The sequence below is a fragment of the Odontomachus brunneus genome, unplaced genomic scaffold (genome assembly GCF_010583005.1).
Source record: "Odontomachus brunneus isolate Ranch 3 - 2012 unplaced genomic scaffold, Obru_v1 Obru_scaffold_017, whole genome shotgun sequence".
Classification (NCBI taxonomy): Eukaryota; Metazoa; Arthropoda; class Insecta; order Hymenoptera; family Formicidae; genus Odontomachus; species Odontomachus brunneus.
The window spans coordinates 937,264-954,849 of NW_022639467.1; the positions used below are offsets into that span (position 1 = coordinate 937,264).

The following is a 17,586-nucleotide window of genomic DNA, read 5'->3' on the forward strand; positions in this document are numbered from 1 at the left end:
TATATATATATATATATATATATATATATATATATATATATATATATATATCATATGTGAAAGTTTGTAGAACTAGTTTGTGTGAGACTAATTCTAAAATAAATAATAATAAATAATTCTCTAAAATTTTCTAGAATATAATGATACCTATATTTATCTTATATATTCATATAACATATTTTTATTCATTCAATTTCACTATTATTTACTTAACTTTACTATAAGTTTTATAAATGTTAATCGAATAAATGAAAGGGAATGATTGATACAACCAAAGAAGTTAACTGTCAGCATTAGTGAATGACAAAAATTTTGAATTGCAGACATTCAATCGCGAGATTCTATCGACAATCATTCAAATAGGCCCCTTGCTAATCTCGAGCGTATGCCGAGCCCGAGTGATCGCGTGGCGTTTCGTCGAGTTACGTATACCGTATTCCATTCACTTGGATTCAAGCGGCTGTTAAGTACGAGCGTGAAAGTTGTACTTCGAGAAAATGATACCGGTTTCGCGTGACGAGCAAGTACAACCGATATCGCACGTACCAAGGTCACGAGCGCTTGTCTGTTGCTTACCGAGAATTCGTCGCACCAAACCGAAAACCATTTGATGTTGTTCAAGGTCTTGCCGTCCGGTAAGGTCAGTGTGATGTCCTTCTTGCGGTAGCGCTTGAGGACGTTCGTGCTGTCGGACGGAAGGAACATTTAACGCGCTGAGCAAAAAACGGGAGAAAACACCGGGATCAATGCCGGACGTACTTCTGCATTTTACTTACGTTCCTCGTTCGTCTCGCACCCGGAATCCATTGCTGTTTGGACTCTTACTAGTTCCGGCATAAAAGAAAGCAGCTGAAAAAATGTATTTTCATTATTAATATTGCTCTTACAATTCTCGTTTTCAATTTTCTTGCATTTTTTGCAGAGACAGCGCATTTTTAGACATAGGAAGATCGAAGTAAATTAAAATAGAGCAAAAATTCCAACGTATATATTTCTTAAATTCCCTTTATCCCCTTGGCTGGTTCCATTAATTTGACAACTTCGTTTCTATACAAGAAGATTTTTAGATTAGGTTCTTTTTATCAATGAACGAGTTGGCTCAAGCTAGTAGATGGCGAACGCGTTCCACGGTCTTAGATTGTGAAGCTCTACTAAGCATCTAGATATCCCATTAATCGGATACGGGCATCTCGAGCAGTACGTCATGAATACGCGTGCCAGAGAGATTCGGGAAAGTTTTTCCGGCACAGAAATCGATTGCGGTCAGTCTATCAGGCCGAGGGAAAGTTTCCCCGCAATTTTTTTGCATCTTTTTAAGATTTAACGAGCGGAAAAACAAACGTACAGTAGTATTGTACGTACGTAGTATTTGACATAAAATCAATCGCCAAAGTGTTTTCGTATGAGGCAACAAAAGTATCTATTTTATATATACAGGAGATTCTAGCTAGTATCATTGCTTATTTCCAAATTATCTTTCCTGAATATCAAAATTAAGTATAAATTGTTCAAAATTTTATCATAATTATAAAAAGTAGTTAGAGAGCGTATCGTTGATAATTAAAAGTATTCTTTAAGTAATCAAAATAAACAAAGTAACAAATATTGTTGTTATTATGATATGATGTACCCACCTGGACCTTCACCATCGTAGGTGAAGTCCTTGATGAACAATGTCCTTGCATCAACAGCATAGACTTCGCCACTAACGCCATGATGAAGTTCAGACAGCTTGCCGATCAGCTTGCCATAATACGCTCCGCTACATATTTCTGTCGAAAAGATACTCGCGTTAATAACTCATTAATAATTAAATAATTAAATAGCACAAATTATATGGTGTATAAGATCATTATGCACCGTATAAGGTGCAATATACACAGAGTACAAATAATTAATAAAACACAAAGTAAAAAACAGAATAAAAATGTCACAATACGGGGCGCGACAATGTAAGCAGGATTTGTTTCCAGTTAGTAGACTTGTTGGACGTCTTTTACCACTCTTTTCGCATCTGTATCCGGATGATTATTTAAAAGCAGTCAGTGATAAATCGCTAAAGAATTACCATAATTATGGTGAAATTAGCAACATGTATAATACGATGTAACAAGTGCATAATTGATTAACCACTTATCGACCATCATTTACGTAATATTATGTTGTTGGCCGAGAATGAAAAAATACCAGAGAAAAAGCGTATGCGTAAGTATGCATTGTGCTGTGATCTGAAACACATGAAACTACTCTTTATATGGTAAGAGGATATGACATTCACATGCACCTCCGCATACCATTTAGTCGCGTTATCGTCCGTCAGACAACGGTTACAGGAACTCACTGGAAAACCGGTACCGCACGTAATAATGCGTGTACGCGAGCTCATCGAGTTTGTTAGAATAATGTATTCCACTTGTGTCTCTCGCGTCGTAGGCCGCTGATAGACGTCCTCGTCCAAGTACGGCAGCCAGCGCGGATAACGGTAACGGATACTTTATCTTTTAGAATCGACTAACGAAACGTCGTATGTTTACTTGTACCACATGTATTAAAATAAGTATTGCTTCGAAACGAAGGCCGCACGTTGACAGAACCAGGATCGGCTACATTGGTTACGTTCTATTGGCTACCTCGTTAAATCGAACCCTTTACTTGTCCGAGTACCGTTAGAATTCCGTAGAAGGACGGCTATCATCCATCCAGAAATGTCAGGATAGCAAAGATTGGCGCGCTTCGCGCATTAATCAAGGTCGCACGATTGCATGCGTTTCCGCGAGAGATTCGTCGAATGCGGATAGCAGAATGTTACTGACGCAGCGACAGCGCGTTCAAGAACGATAGAAACAAGAATGTTGCATTATATTGTCGTAAAACAAATGCCGCTTGACGATCGAGGAGTTTAGTGCAATAGTATGATAGTATAATTTACTTTTTCTAAGAACTTGTGATAAGGTCAATCTGGAAGTTGAAGAAATTACATTGAGGAGTTGAAAAAGTTAATTTCTGCAAATCGGTCTAATAAAATTAAAATAAAGTTAGTTAGCCAAAAACATATATAATATGTTATATGTAAAATCAATTGGATCTCATGAATAAAATTAAACAAACAGAACCAATCAATAAAGAATTAATTTTGGAACTTTTAGACTGATACAGAATGAATTCTCTGCTAATATGATTTAAGAGATTTCTGTAATTGTTACTGCTTTCGAATAAAGGCACAAGTTTACGATCTCCTGAATTTTTGCGAAATGTCACCGTGACGTAACATTTAATTATTTACAAACAGATAGAAGATGTTCTAAACGTGATATCTTTTTGTGCTTAACTTCCACATAATTATAGGAGATACTTATACTAAATTGTCGATTCAGAGGAGTGAATTAATTTCTAGATCGAAGACACTCACAGACTCTCACGAAATTTTAATTTCCCTGTTTATGAGAAAATTCGTGCTCACAAACATTTCAGTTTACAAATAATAGAGCATAATTATGCAATACGGCACACGAGAACCAGTCTTGCAAGATTAAACATGAGAGATATTATTGCCAGTCAGTATTCGAGTGACGCGCCGCATCACGATCGGCAGTATCGTGCGTCGTGAATATTTTGGACCAACGACTGACTATCCGCATATGCATGATTGCGACATTGCGGACTCGGAACTTGTATTATACACGGATGGCCAATTACGGTTATCCGCCTCCCGCTTTCACCTCCCGCTGGAAGCCTGGAAATGTCAGGAGGTCCGCCGACGCGATGTTATCGCCCTTTCGTTTTCATCCGTTGTCTTCTTCTTCGCGTATAGACTTGCGCGTTCGCGAGTTTCCATGTTTATTCTTATTCGAATTCTCCTACTTTCCCACAAGCCGGATTTAACTTAATACATGAAAAATACTGCAAGGATGAATTTAGCACTTGAAAACAATCAAATACTTTATACAAATGTACGATCAATTTGATCTAATTTCCGAGTTATAAAGTTTTATGTACCAGTAATCCACTTTTGGTAAGCTAAATTAGTATAATTGATTTCACTTGCCTATTTACAGATAATGCTTAATATCTCACATGTGCTCATCAAGTTTATCTCTGAAATGTTTCTCAAATTTTACTTTAAAGTTTTGCTGTAATAAAATCATATCAAATGATTTTTTTTATTATAACAAAGTACAGTTTCGCTCTATATACTACATAATTACTGACTTTCATATGTGTTCATACCATATCCAAAATACAGAACTCTAACTTTCGCTTAGAAATGTCTTGATGATTATTTAATTTAAAGTCACGGAGTAGATGTCACGTACACACGCGAGGATTTTTATTATTCATTCTAAAAAAAAATACTCCACAGAAGAAACTATCTCCTAAAAGAAGGAATTTTACCTGTTACAAATTTCCCACGCGATTGACTTATCCCTTTTCTATTACGAAACACGAACATTAATTTTTAGATCAAGCATTTGCTAATTGCATGTTAGTATCGTATAATTTCTCTTTGCTTTCTAAAGTATGCGCTAAAAACGGTGCGCGCAAAAACACGGAGCGTGAAGTCGTCCCAGGATGCGAAGCCGCAAGTTAGCGGTAAGTAGAGTGGACAACGAAGCAGCCTGCGAAATCGCGTGCGGATATCTTAATTAGCTCGAGTAAGTAATACGATGAGAACGCTTCTATAAACAAATTGTTTCGTGTGAAAATTTGGTGGTTATTTCAAAATCGCGAAATAGTTTGGAGCGACCTATATGAGTTATTTAACCCATACGAATTTATTGAAGACTGCGGATATCGATGCCATGTCTATGTAACTTCACTGACGTCTTGTAACTTTGTGTACGTTTTACTGCGAAGATAATACTTCGACGATAATTCAATACAATGGAGTCTTTAATCCCCTCACTTTCCATCAAGGACGTCACTTAATATACCAAGAGAGTTTCGATTACGAACGTGAGCTCTTGCTTATGTATAACATAATTATTTTGGATTACAGTCAATCGACTATTTTATTATATCCGAATTGGAACCTAAGAAAAATTAAAGTGACCGTAAGATATTTTTCAATTAATTATATTCCACTCTGTCATGTCGCAATAATTCTGATCTATATAAATCTGTAATGCAAAAATATCTTAACCAATCAGTATGTGGCAAGTTCTTGTCGTTATACCAGTAATAGAGTACCGCTTTGCGCGAAAAGCGAATAAAAAAGGAATAAAAAAAACAATTTTTCTGCTCTATAATATTAAAATAAAAAGAATTATTTAAATTGAAGATAAAAAAACTTACGTGCTGCCACGATAAGGAGAAATACGACGATTAGACCGATAGCCGACGGTCGCGTTGGGGACGATGCGAATGGTCGTGTCGTCATGGTGTCTTGGTGGTTACTGCCGAGAAAAGTATCTGTTGTCGATCCAGGTAACTTTGTTGATCCCACTACGTGATCACCGGCTCGCCTTGCTTCACCGTTCCCGTTCCTTTCTATCTTTCTCTCATGGGAAAGACTTTTCAGCTTTTCGCGCCTAAGTAAAAGTCTTATCGTAGCGTCTCAGCTGCAATTCCCGACTGTCAAAACATTTTATTAGAGACTCGGTAATTAATTTTCCGCGCATTAAAAAAAAAAATACTATTCCTGTAGATAAGAAATTACAGGAAAAAATATGCATTACGTCTGAAACAAGAAATAGTCATGTTGTTACAGTGTGGAAGATTAACTCTTAGAAGAGGAGTAAGGTAAGAAGAAGGCAGGCTCTGGATTACTAGACGTTGCGTCCGAGCATACCGTAATTACCTGACAAATTTGACTGCGTCACGTATAATTATGACGTTGTCACGACGACGTGCATTACCCCATCGCGCTCTATGCGACTCTTATCTAGGCTCGGTGAATATTTCCCGAGTGAGCGCATCGTTTGAAGCCGTTTCCAACGTAGCTCAAACTCATGTTGCAACAACGTGTGATTATTTTCGTCTGGAATTAGCATTTTAGATCTACTTGAACACCCTGCTGATAATACAGTTCACATCTCCCTTATTAATTAGGACTCGAGTGGCAAATCGTGGAAATGAGAAACGAGTCAGCTCATTTTCCGCGATCGTGCAAAATCTCGACGAAAATAACAAGCACTAAAATGACACACTAAATGACAGTAATGCGGTTTTCGACGATGTAATGCAGTTGTCGTCAAATCGAGATATTCATTTTGCAATACGGCACAATGAGACGCAATTAGACGGTATCTCAATGTGCACCTTCTTCTTCTTCTGACCCTCTTTCCGTCTACCTCATTATTGTGAATAAAGACATGATTTTATGCATTAATAATTTACTAACTCTTAATTTCTTAAAAGAAAAGAGAAAGACATAGATCATAAATAAAAGAAAAGTATAGGATGACTACTGAAAAAATATAGAAAACTGTAATTTTCTTACTCTATCGTTTATAAAGTTCAAGTATATAAGTCTAAAATTCTTTTCATTGTATAATTGTGCAAATTAAAGATTAGTTTTCATTAATATATGCCATAATTAGCAAATAGCACTGCTTAAGTTATTTTCTTAAATTTTGTGGTTTAAACCGTTTTTATGGACATTTTTTCAAATCTTTCGCGAATCATGCGGCTTTCCACTTTTTCATGGATGGACTGGTATGCGGGCTGGTTGTACTTGTACAGAAGCCAAGAAGTTCCGATCCAACCTAAAAACCGTCTTGTTCATCTTTATCTCGTCTCGCCTCTCGCCGCTCGCATCTCACCTCATTATGCCGTCAGAAGGGAGGGAGAGAGAAAGAGAGAGACCGAATAGAATAGAATAACTTTAACGTATGTTTATCTTGCGACAAAGGTCGCCGGGTTCATCGCGTACGATTCAGCAAAAATGATGAAACATATTTTCAAGAATTGCTGCCGCTTCGCTTTCGCTTTGAATCCGGAAATAATAACGATCTGTCGCTGGTAGCAGCATATCCGCGCGGGATGTGCTCGCTGAAAGTCGACTGAACAATAAAAGTGACGAGTGTGCCGTTTGAAAGAAGCTGGCGAGCGCTTGAATTTGAGTCTTCAGGAGCATACAGTTAGTTGCGATAGCGAACGAGCGAAAGTCCTCTTCCTTCTTCGCTTAGGTGCCAGATACTTAGTAGTTCTTACAGAATACCAGCTGTTTAGTTCCATACGCACTTTCGCACCACGCGTCACCAATGATGAATATACAACTCACATATGCGTAATAATACGAACGTGTTGCACTGTAACATAACGCATTATTAATCAAACTTAACGAGAATATTCATACAATCAGTTTAATGATATAAATTAATGTGCCTCTTGTCGCTACACTTTATCATAATCATTGCAGATTTTCCTTCCTTAAATCGCGGACTCGTATCAAGTTTTGCTCAACGGCTACCGTAGAATTTAACAAAGTTCTGAACAATTTCGGGGAAAAAGAAATACACTCAGCTACAACGCACGTGTACGATTTGTCATCGAGTTTTAAGAGCGATCAAACATACGTGTAGGAGACGGAAATCGTAGATGACTATCTGCTAGTATAATGAGATGAGAATGGTGAAAGTTTGTCGTATAGATAAATTGCAGATTACTGAAGCTGAATCGTGATTACTGATCCTTGAGTGATAGTCTGTCTTCATGGATCAAGTTTCACGCTGTTTACTCGATTACTTTATTTCTGAAGACCACAACCGTCTAGAACAATAAAAATCACTGCTTTTTACATTTAAAAAATTGTTACAGAGATTGCGGGCGATGTTATACATGTGTACATCGTGTATACTTTAGAAAGTAACTGCTGCTACAAGAAATAGTAGGAGATACTTATTGTGTTGTTTGTAAAATGTCTGTTCAATGTAAAAATAATGTGTTGACATGTAAATTAACTGTTTGCACGTAAACTAACGCATATTTCAATGGCTGAATACTATGAATAGCGCGCAATTGATATAATTAGTGACACAACCCTTAAGAGAAATTACTTTAAGTTGTTCAAATTAACTTAAAGTTGCTTAAAATTATTTAATGTTCTTTATAGTTAAGTAAAAATTACTTAAGTTAATTATAAATAACTTTAAGTAACTTTAAGAATTTTAAGTTAATTTGAATATCTTAAAGTAATTTTTCCTAACGGAAAGGACAAGCGAATATTGAGAGAATGAGATAAACGCAAAGAGATGCACCATGATATAACGTTGTTATTAACGTTAAAAATGTGGCTACTTAAAAAAGCTACTTCAAGTACTAAATCGGACGAAAATCAATCTTTAAACGATAAAAAGTACGAATTGTTTGCTCTCAACTTTGCTGGTAATTAAAAATGTATAAAAATGCGAGCATTAAAAACTTGTAAGCATGATAAACTTAGAAAAATATACATAATCCGCGAATTAAAACATCCTCTCTGGATTAATATTACCGATTTATGTGGTTCAAAGATCAGACATCTTTAAGCTATTAAATGAGCCGGACCGACATCACTAGCGCGTCGTTGCAAAAACGGCGTATCTTTACGCAATAACGTCGCTCTTCTCTTGCCGCAATGTCGAGAAAGGATAGATGTGAGAATGAGGTTTCTGCAGAAAGTGCAACAGGCACGACCGGATTATTCAAGTTTAAATTCCTATCCTAAATTGTACGTTATAGAGGAACAATCAAAGTCTGCTTATTAAAATCCAAAGTCAGAATATCGACTTGTTAGTTCTGGTGAATAGTACTCGATGATGTAATAGTGAGAGAATCATACGTTTGTGAACAATATATAAATAAATATAAGCGGGGGATCATTCACGAGAATCGGCCATATACGCGGTGTATGTAGTTTCGTATTAAGATATCTCAGGAAATAATTACGCGATAAAAGGAAATTGTTACAGTTATCAGATGCGTTGAGAGCGATAATATCATGTTGTACCTCTGCGTAATCGTATGTTTGGCGCAATAATTCTATACAAACGTCCGCCCAGCTTCTTATAGAAGATTTATTCAGTGGTTGCTGATATTTCGTACTTTCACTCGAACACCTTGACCCGCGCACAATCGCATCACAATGCATAGATCTGCGTATAGCGAGCTATACATATATGTGCTCCGTTTATTAATATTGCCATGAAATTTTGACGTTTAACTGTGATCGTGCGACCACACGGCGAATACAAAAAAGAAACAACAAAGGAGTAATTTGCGACTCTAAATAAAATAGATCGTTGAGTTTGCATGACAATTGAGAGATTAAAAAAAAAGAACTCGTCTAGATTTTTAAACGCCTAAAAATTATTATTAAATCAATTCCTATCCAGACAACGTAAGATCTCCTGAGGACGTCCTAAGAATGTCCTGAGGACGAAGAAATGTTCTCAGAACTTCCTCAGGGTGTACTCTGGATATCCTCTGGACATCTGTGCTGTTAGGGTATATATAAAGAGATATTTCAAGTTTCAGAGTTAATTGTTTTAAAACGTATTATAAACAAAATAAATTGTTAGTAAACAAATTATTTTTATATCAAAATGATTGAAGAAAATAGAAAATATAGAAAAATATACGAGAAAAAATAATAAAAGGAACAATAAGACAGAAGAGAGAAAAATAGCAATATCCTATACAGCACAAATCTTCAAAGGACGTTCTAAGGACATTCATACATCCTAAGAACGTCCCAGAATATTCTCTGAAGATTTTGTGCTATCTGGGATTTGATATATTTTATTATATTTTATATGTATATTCCCAGACAACATAAATATTCAAAATCGAGTTATAAGATGTCTTTAGGACGTCTTTAAGACATCTTTAAGACAATACCTTATAAACTTGTCTTAAAAATGTCTTAAAGACGTCTTATGATCCGATTTTGGACACTATGTGTGCTGTCTGAGATTATTATAAAATATAAAGAGAAAAATAAGGTACGCATAAAAGTAAAATACAAAAAATAATCGATCTCTATTTTTCTATATTCATAAAAAGATGCAATTTTCTGATACGTTTAAAATGGAAACCAAAAAGTGATGCGAATTTAAAACGACATAAACAGAACATGTATAGCAGTGTGTAAGTATGTTTCAACATAATATTTCACTTTTCATCTTAAAATTTATAATTATTCTAATATTTCGTAAATAGATACGCGCATATCTATCTAATCTACAATAATATCTTCTGTTTCCGTGAAATTACATTTCTTCTGTTATTCCATACTCCATATTCGTTTCGTCTTATCGTTTGTAAACACGATGCTTTTCAGGAGGGCGTCAGTGTACAGTGAAGATTTTGAAATATAGCAAACTAACGACACCAACTAAGGTGACGAACTTATGAATTACCAACAGAGCCAGAAGGTAAAAGAAGGACTCTGCCATTACCAGCCATCTCCAGCATCTCTATCAATTGACCTAACCTCGAAAGTACGGTCTTTTGGTAAATTGTAGTGAAAGTGATATATGTTTCTCAAAGCTTTTAACTATTGAAAGATGGCTACTGTGAAATTCGGGAAGCACCTGAAAGAGTTGAGAATTCTCCTGTGTCAAACGTCTAAATCTAGTCAAGGCGTTAGGTAAAATATCGTGAACGACGACAAAAATGTTCTACTCGATTCATTCTTATCACAACTTTGTCATTTTTTTATATATACATCTTGCAGAGACTTCATCGAGCAACAGTATGTACCTTTGAAGAAAAATAATCCGACATTTCCCGTTTTAATTAGAGAATGTTCCTCGATTGAGCCAAAACTATACGCGCGTTATGGTACGTAAAAGTGAATCGTGAATTCTATCTGCTGTGCTATCATGATTTAAATTACTGTATTTTTGGGCCCAAATCTTGTCACTAATCTAATGTTCGTTTATTCTCTTTTAAAAACAACATTGAATTTACAGAGTATGGTGTAGAACGTTGTATGGCTTTATCGAATCTAAAATCGGAAGACATACTTGGCAAAATTCGAGAGTTAGCGTCCCAAAAATAGATGTAAATTATTATATTGATATGTATCGTGTTATGTATAGTGTTTTAATAAAATAGTTGTGTCAATGGAATCAGTTAGTAAACTCATTTTCAAAAGTTGGAAATTTATACCTGATTACCTGATGAAGTTGTATTTTTTATATGTGCACAGTGGTGCTAAATATTCATGGATTATATAAGGTGATGGATCATATACAAAGTGATCATTCTTTCCTATTAAAAAATATTTATATTTTTCTTTGTAACTTATATATCTGCAACATAAGCTAAGCAATGATAGTAAAAAAAAAAAACAGAATAAATCTTGTGAAACTAGGAATTCAATGTCCAATAAATATAAGTATAGGTAGGACTTGATGCTTAATAAAGATACAAGGGAGATCTTATGATTTGTAAATATTATATAAGCATATGGGTCCCATTATTTTTTTTTATCTTAGGCAGTGATAATTTTTCCCCTATATATGAAAATATATATTTTGAGAATATATTTTATATTTTTGTTATTTTCTTAAAATAAAATCTATGTATATAAATCTCCACAGTGATAAGGAAAACCTGTGCCTGCAGGCTTCTTTACTCCTCGCTGACAATTATATTTGATAATTTTCTTGGGTTACATCCAATTGCATCTAACTCATCTAGTGTTTTCTCTGCGACCTAAGGCAGATAGTTTTATGCTACAAATGAAGGTAATCCAAAGCTCTCTGGTTTAAAGTCTTCCAAGCTTCCTAAAACTAGCGTAGCATCTTTCATGAAATGTTTAGGAAGCTGAGGATCTGGCACCATCACCACTTGCATCTTAGCAGCAATGGCAGCCTGTACTCCATTTGGTGAATCTTCAAAGACTAGGCACTGCAATACATTAGTAAACAGATAGATGTGTTCCAAGTTGTGCATGAAGTGCGCATTTCCTACAGTATATGTGACATAAACTATAGATAAATGCGCATATGCGTAACACGGAACATAGCCAGATAAAGATCTTGATTTTAAAGAATATATATTAAACTTTCGAAACAAACTTTTGAAGGATCAGGATTGTCAGGAAAACGTCTTGCAGCAACTAAAAATATGTCTGGATTTGGCTTCCCTTGGGGAACCTCAGGATCAGAACCACCATAAACTTTGTGATCAAAATAGTTAAATATATGTTGCCATCTCTGGGTTTTTAGGTCACTGCTTTCTTTACTTGAACTTGTAGCTAGGGCAACAGGTATATTGTTTTCTTTAAGATGCCGCAGAAGTTTTTCCACACCTGTGTGTAATTACATTGTTATCTTACAATCAGTTGTAATATAGTGTTAAATTATAACTTTACTGTACTTTGTACAATTGTGAATCACCTGGCAGAAGGTTACATTGAGGAAATAATTCTTGATACAAAATAGCAAGCTCGTCCTCAAATTCTTGCACTGTAATCGGCAATTCTAACAGATCTATTATAGTTTGCACAGCATCAGTGCTCTTGAATCCCATAATTTTTGCCTTATGCTGCCAGGTATACGTTTTTCCAAACTTTTGAGTTACACGATTGTAAGCCTCCGAGTATAATGTTTCTGTGTCTAGAGTAAGAAAATATTATCACCAGTTATTTTTCTAGGTAAAGAAGCGTATTGTTAATCCTTAAATGAAAAATATCAAAAATACTATGTGACATTTGTTGCAAAAAGTATGATGAAATTTTAGTTAGCGCAAACGTCATTTAAAATGTTATCTGAGTCTAAGAAATGCTTACCCAATAACAAACCATCCATATCAAAAATGCAATGGGTGACGTTTTCGAAATTCATCACAACTCTCGTTGATTAATATCTTTTAGGTTATTTACGAATGTGAAACCAATCGAAAATTTGTTGCTGTCACGGTCTTGAATCCAATCGAAAATTTGTATGTTAGAATATTTATTGAATTTTCCGGAAAATATACAGATACACCTAGAACTGTTTCAAAATCGTCACTGACACAAGAGAGACTTCAAGACTTCAAGCTTCAATAGATAGCTAAGTGCACTTTTACTTTAGTGACCTACGCCATTGCTCACACTGACACCTAGGGGTCTTGAAATAAGATTCAACTATGAATACCGGCCCTAGATTCGAATGCAAAGAATGTAACGTCAAGCTCCATATTATTGATTATTTTGAGGTTTATCATACAAAAACAAATATTTAGAGAGAATACAATAATCATCATTTCGAGTAAAAACTTTTCCTTAATTCTATTTTAAAAGGGTTAATTACATATTAAGAGTTAATTTTAGGCAGTCACCGCAAGTATGAATGACGTGTAAACAAATTCTTTAAAAATTCTAGTGAAAAGAGTTAGGGATCATATTTTTTACTATTGTTTGACGTATATAAAAAATTCTAGTTTAAAGACTGTAAAAAGTGGCTAAGAAAACCACCCGGACTATAAGAGTTAAAGTTACCTTATATATTTTTATTACAATTAAAAATCTCTGTATTTATGAAATGTATTTTGTAATAAATGTAAAGCTAACCAAGTATATGTATGTACAGTTTGTATATAATATTACACTAATAATGTTATATATAAAACGTAATATATTGTATATATGTACTTAATATTCATGGCTTCTATACAAAAGATTGATATTATACGTACAACAAATTCTATACGTTTTCTAGTGCCTATGTTTTTGTGCCAATCTTTTCTCTTTTAGTTTAATAAAATATTTACAAAATTGTTTTATAACAAAAAGAAAGGTTAACTCCATGAAATAATTAGATAAATGTAATAAACGAACACTTACATTACTATTGTAACTTTTGTTCCAGCTTCACAGATGTATTTTTTTCTAACGTGCGAATTCGTACTTTTATTTCAGTTGATAACATAACTGTCGCACGAATAATTTTCGATTCTTTCGTCCTTCACTAATCAGCACAAAGACATAGTTGTCTTTACATAAGCTCAGTTTGACCAAACAATTTTATCTATGCTGAATTAAATCATTTTCCGTAACATTGGAAATGCTATAGAAGTTATACTGTAGGTTCGATGGCAGAAAATTTTGCAGCGCGCTTGGCATTGCGTTGAAATATGTCGTATTTCGGTTTCTAAATACTGTTTCCTGAACAGTACCGGTGACATCAGTTTGAAATGTTTGAATAGTGCTCGTTGGAATAGCTTGGATGACTATTGGCTGCGACACCGAGGCGTGAGGAACTGCTTGTATCACCTGCGGAAATACAAGCATTAGAATATTGTCCTGCTATTGTTAATCGAAAACGTATCAACTATTACTTGAAACAACTTAAATCTATAATTTAGATTCACACGCTTTTCTCTTATACGATATTTTAAATTCGGGGCTATATCCTTAATACATTATAATAATCTTACTATTACTTCTCTTAGGATTTCCTGTTTTAGATTACTTATTCTTTTCTTAATAAGAGAGAAAGAAAGAGAGAGAGAGAGAGAGAGAGTTTAAAGGTACTAATATTTTCAATTAAATACTGCCTGATTTATAATTTTTCTCTCTCTGGAACGAAAAGATACGCAGGTCCCGAACACGCAGTGTCCCGTCGCTACCTAGTACGCCCTTCCCCTTCTATGGTTACACGATGAATAGTTTAAGTTCTTTTATTAATCCATGCTAACTCAATTCTCCGCTTTATTGTCATGAATAAGTAGCAAATTAATATTTTATATTTACTTGTACTGTGGTTGATTCCCCTTGAGATACAGAGAGTGAGTTCTCTGCGGGAGGCTGCTGTATTTGAGGTGGTTGTGTTTGTTCTGTCGGCTGTTGTAATTGCTGCTGATTATTCGCTAGATGCTTAGTATGAGAAGTATTAATTCCATGTCGACGCTTCATGTGCTTATTGTAGTTGGGCCAATTCGTGAAATGATGCTGACACTCTAAACAACTATACGGACGTTCTCCGGTGTGTTGTCGCCTGTGCGTCTGTAACAGGACGATTATGTGAATGAACGTAAACATGACGCGATTAAAAATGCGGCGTAACTGTAAACTTACAGTCAATATCCCTTTGAAGCGAAAACACTTTCCGCAAAACTCGCAAGTGAACGGCATCGCACCAGTATGAATTCTGTGATGCTCTCTTAAAGTTCCTTTCTCTCTAAAAGTTCTCCCACAAACAGCACACTGATGCGGCTTGGCACCAGTATGAACTGTTGCGTGCTTTTTTAATTGCAGTTGCGTTTTAAACCTTAATTTTATTATATTCTTATTAATTTTATTATATTCTTATTAATTTTATTATATTCTTATTAATGACACAAGCTATGTATAGCATTAGATTGTGTTTCCAATACTTTTACTCACGCTTTGGGACACTGATTGCAACCAAACGGTTTGTCTGCTGAGTGAGTTAAAAAATGAGCTTCCAAATTTCCTTTTTGTATAAAACTCTTGCCACATTGATCGCACGTAAAGTTCCGAACACCGGAATGAATGCGTTTATGCGTAACAAGATTTGGTTTCGTGGAAAACCTAAAAATAAATACTGCTAATTAATATATGTCATACTGAGATATAATCGTTTTAAGAGAAATATTTTACTCGACCTTTTATCACACTGATCGCACGGGTATCTGTTCTTCACGGTATCAGGTAAATGACATCGATTATGAATATATAAAGCACTTTGTTGTCTGAAAGCTTTTCCGCAGGTTTGGCATACAAACGGTCGTTCTGCACTATGAATCGTTTTATGAGTGTCCAATACCTTTTTATGTACAAACGACTTGCCGCAATCTTCACAACTAAATATAAATTATGTGTTATTAATAAATGCAATTGTATATAAACAACAGTATCTTATAATCTTATACAACGATATCGCGCAAACGATTCATACCTAAACTTTGCTTTATTCTTGTGCCTCTTGACATGGGTAAGAAACCCATAATACTTATCGTAAACTTTACAACACTGCACACACATGTACTTGGCTTGTTGATTATGCACCGTTTCATGATGCTCCTCCAGCGCTTCTAAGCTTGGCAATTTATCATCACAATCTGTGCATAGCCAAGGGTATCTCTCTAAACCTTCTGTCTTTTTCTTCTGTTTTGTTGTCTCCACTGTTCGTATCTCTATAACTTCTAATTTTGATTCTGTATCTGCATTAAGAATACTGCATTAAGAATACTACATTAAAAATATTAGATACAGATATTATATGTTAGGTTCACAGAATAGATCTATATATATTACCAATTAAAAATATACAATAACTTAAAAAAAGCAATATATTATAAAGTAAAATATCACATTATTTATATTTTTTGCATATATTCTTACCAGGTATATAATTATCTACAATCTTCAAATTATTTTTTATAGCTGCATCATTCTGTTTTTTTGCCACCCTAGAAGATATTTGATGCTCAGTTTCCTCCATCTTTTGCATTTGATTCTTTTTCTTCAATCTTTTTTTAGTTTGTTTAGGGGAGCTCTTCTTGATCTGTATCTTACACTTCTTTTGCTTTATCTCTAATGTTTCTTGTGATTCATTTTGGGAATTTTCATCCTTATATTCCTCAATATAGTAGGAAGCATTTGAGGTATTGGCTCTCTCGCTAATATAATTATCAGGCAATTGACACTCAACTAGCTCTTCTCTATTATTATTCTCACCCTTTGGAAACTCTACAGTCTCCTCCACATAATCTATATTTGGTTCTATGGGTTGTGACTCAACTTTTGTAGCTATCAGCAGTTGTCTCAGCGACACTTGAGCCTGATTGGTTTTCTCAAAGAAATCACTGCATTGATTCAACAGAACACAGCAGTCTATACAAACCGTAAGTGGCAAACCATCCGTTATTAAAACCTGTGTATTACCAACTAATTAAAAATGATCCAAATATGTATGTGTATATATATATATATATATATATATATATATATATATATATATATATATATACACATCAGGAATTTATTTGAACTTATTTATATAATAGTAAAACTGAGTTCTTCTCAGAGCAACCGATATAGCAGTTCCACCTTTACCTGTATTTGCAGGCACTTGGCGATCTTGGCTTCAATTGCGAGCTTTTGACCCTCGGTATCGTAGATCCCGATAAGATTCTCCTTGGTCTCGGCGCATAGCCGGCAAAGTTCCGGCTCCGTCATCGTTCAATGCACGTGCGAGACGATCGTACGCGCGAGATCGTACGCCGCCGCCGAGCGACGCATCGCGTTGAACCTTTACGCTGCCGGACGTAGTGATCGCGCGCGTATCATCGTACCGTGTCGTTTTTAAACAAGAGCACGCCACAAATGACGCCAACCTGAGCAGCGGACATGTTGTGTTCCTTGATCGTTTGCTCCACTCGTTCGCTCGTTCGTTGGTTGGTTTCTTCGTCGTCGGCTGATAGGAAATCAGTGACCGAACACTGGAATGTAACAAGGAAAGTTTTATCGTTTCTTGACGAACGCACCGACCGATCACGATTCTATCACTCGAGCCGATCGTTCTCTTCGCTCTATGGTATCGTAAAAGAGCCGCGTACTAGGATATCCTGCGGCGTTCTCCAACGAAAACATGAATATTCGCCGTCGCGTTTGTTTGGAGGAAAAAAAACAGCACATTTCGCGAG

General features: G+C 35.3%; 3 protein-coding genes across 5 annotated transcripts in view; 1 reads left to right on the top strand and 2 right to left on the bottom strand.

Annotated features, from left to right (window-relative positions):
- The window catches only part of LOC116841620 (protein Skeletor, isoforms B/C), a 13,863-nt gene extending 8,354 nt beyond the window's left edge, over nucleotides 1-5,509 (bottom strand). The window contains exons 1-4 of one of the 3 annotated variants that reach the window (XM_032809763.1): nucleotides 5,293-5,509; nucleotides 1,635-1,772; nucleotides 777-849; nucleotides 577-685 (exon numbers count right to left, since the gene is read on the bottom strand). In XM_032809763.1, coding sequence (XP_032665654.1) covers nucleotides 577-685; nucleotides 777-849; nucleotides 1,635-1,772; nucleotides 5,293-5,377 — 405 coding nt within the window. In that variant the 5' untranslated portion in view covers nucleotides 5,378-5,509. The remainder of the gene's footprint in view (nucleotides 1-576; nucleotides 686-776; nucleotides 850-1,634; nucleotides 1,773-5,292) is intronic. The other 2 variants (XM_032809762.1, XM_032809766.1) reach the window with 2 other exon arrangements.
- A 4,857-nt stretch (nucleotides 5,510-10,366) lies between these two features.
- On the top strand, nucleotides 10,367-11,054 carry LOC116841625 (NADH dehydrogenase [ubiquinone] 1 alpha subcomplex subunit 2). Its single transcript, XM_032809775.1, has 3 exons — nucleotides 10,367-10,570; nucleotides 10,658-10,764; nucleotides 10,896-11,054. Exons 1-3 carry the CDS (start codon nucleotides 10,488-10,490, stop codon nucleotides 10,982-10,984), a joined length of 279 nt encoding a protein of 92 aa, XP_032665666.1. The 5' UTR covers nucleotides 10,367-10,487; the 3' UTR covers nucleotides 10,985-11,054.
- Nucleotides 11,055-11,469: 415 nt separating this feature from the next.
- LOC116841626 (zinc finger protein 677-like) lies at nucleotides 11,470-17,530 on the bottom strand. The gene is given in 12 exon segments (XM_032809776.1): nucleotides 11,470-11,838; nucleotides 12,009-12,241; nucleotides 12,330-12,548; nucleotides 12,722-12,781; nucleotides 13,885-14,188; nucleotides 14,669-14,920; nucleotides 14,993-15,185; nucleotides 15,302-15,469; nucleotides 15,544-15,741; nucleotides 15,837-16,101; nucleotides 16,283-16,814; nucleotides 16,997-17,530. Coding segments are annotated over 12 exon segments (2,727 nt in total). The 5' UTR covers nucleotides 17,120-17,530; the 3' UTR covers nucleotides 11,470-11,658.
- Between the last annotated feature and the right edge of the window lie 56 nt (nucleotides 17,531-17,586).

Excerpts from the sequence above, each read along its gene's own strand:
- LOC116841625 (XM_032809775.1), top strand. The coding sequence starts at position 10,488 with ATGGCTACTGTGAAATTCGGGAAGCACCTGAAAGAGTTGAGAATTCTC. Across the intron at positions 10,571-10,657 it reads AAATCTAGTCAAGGCGTTAG|AGACTTCATCGAGCAACAGT; the intron begins GTAAAATATCGT and ends TACATCTTGCAG. Across the intron at positions 10,765-10,895 it reads AAAACTATACGCGCGTTATG|AGTATGGTGTAGAACGTTGT; the intron begins GTACGTAAAAGT and ends TTGAATTTACAG.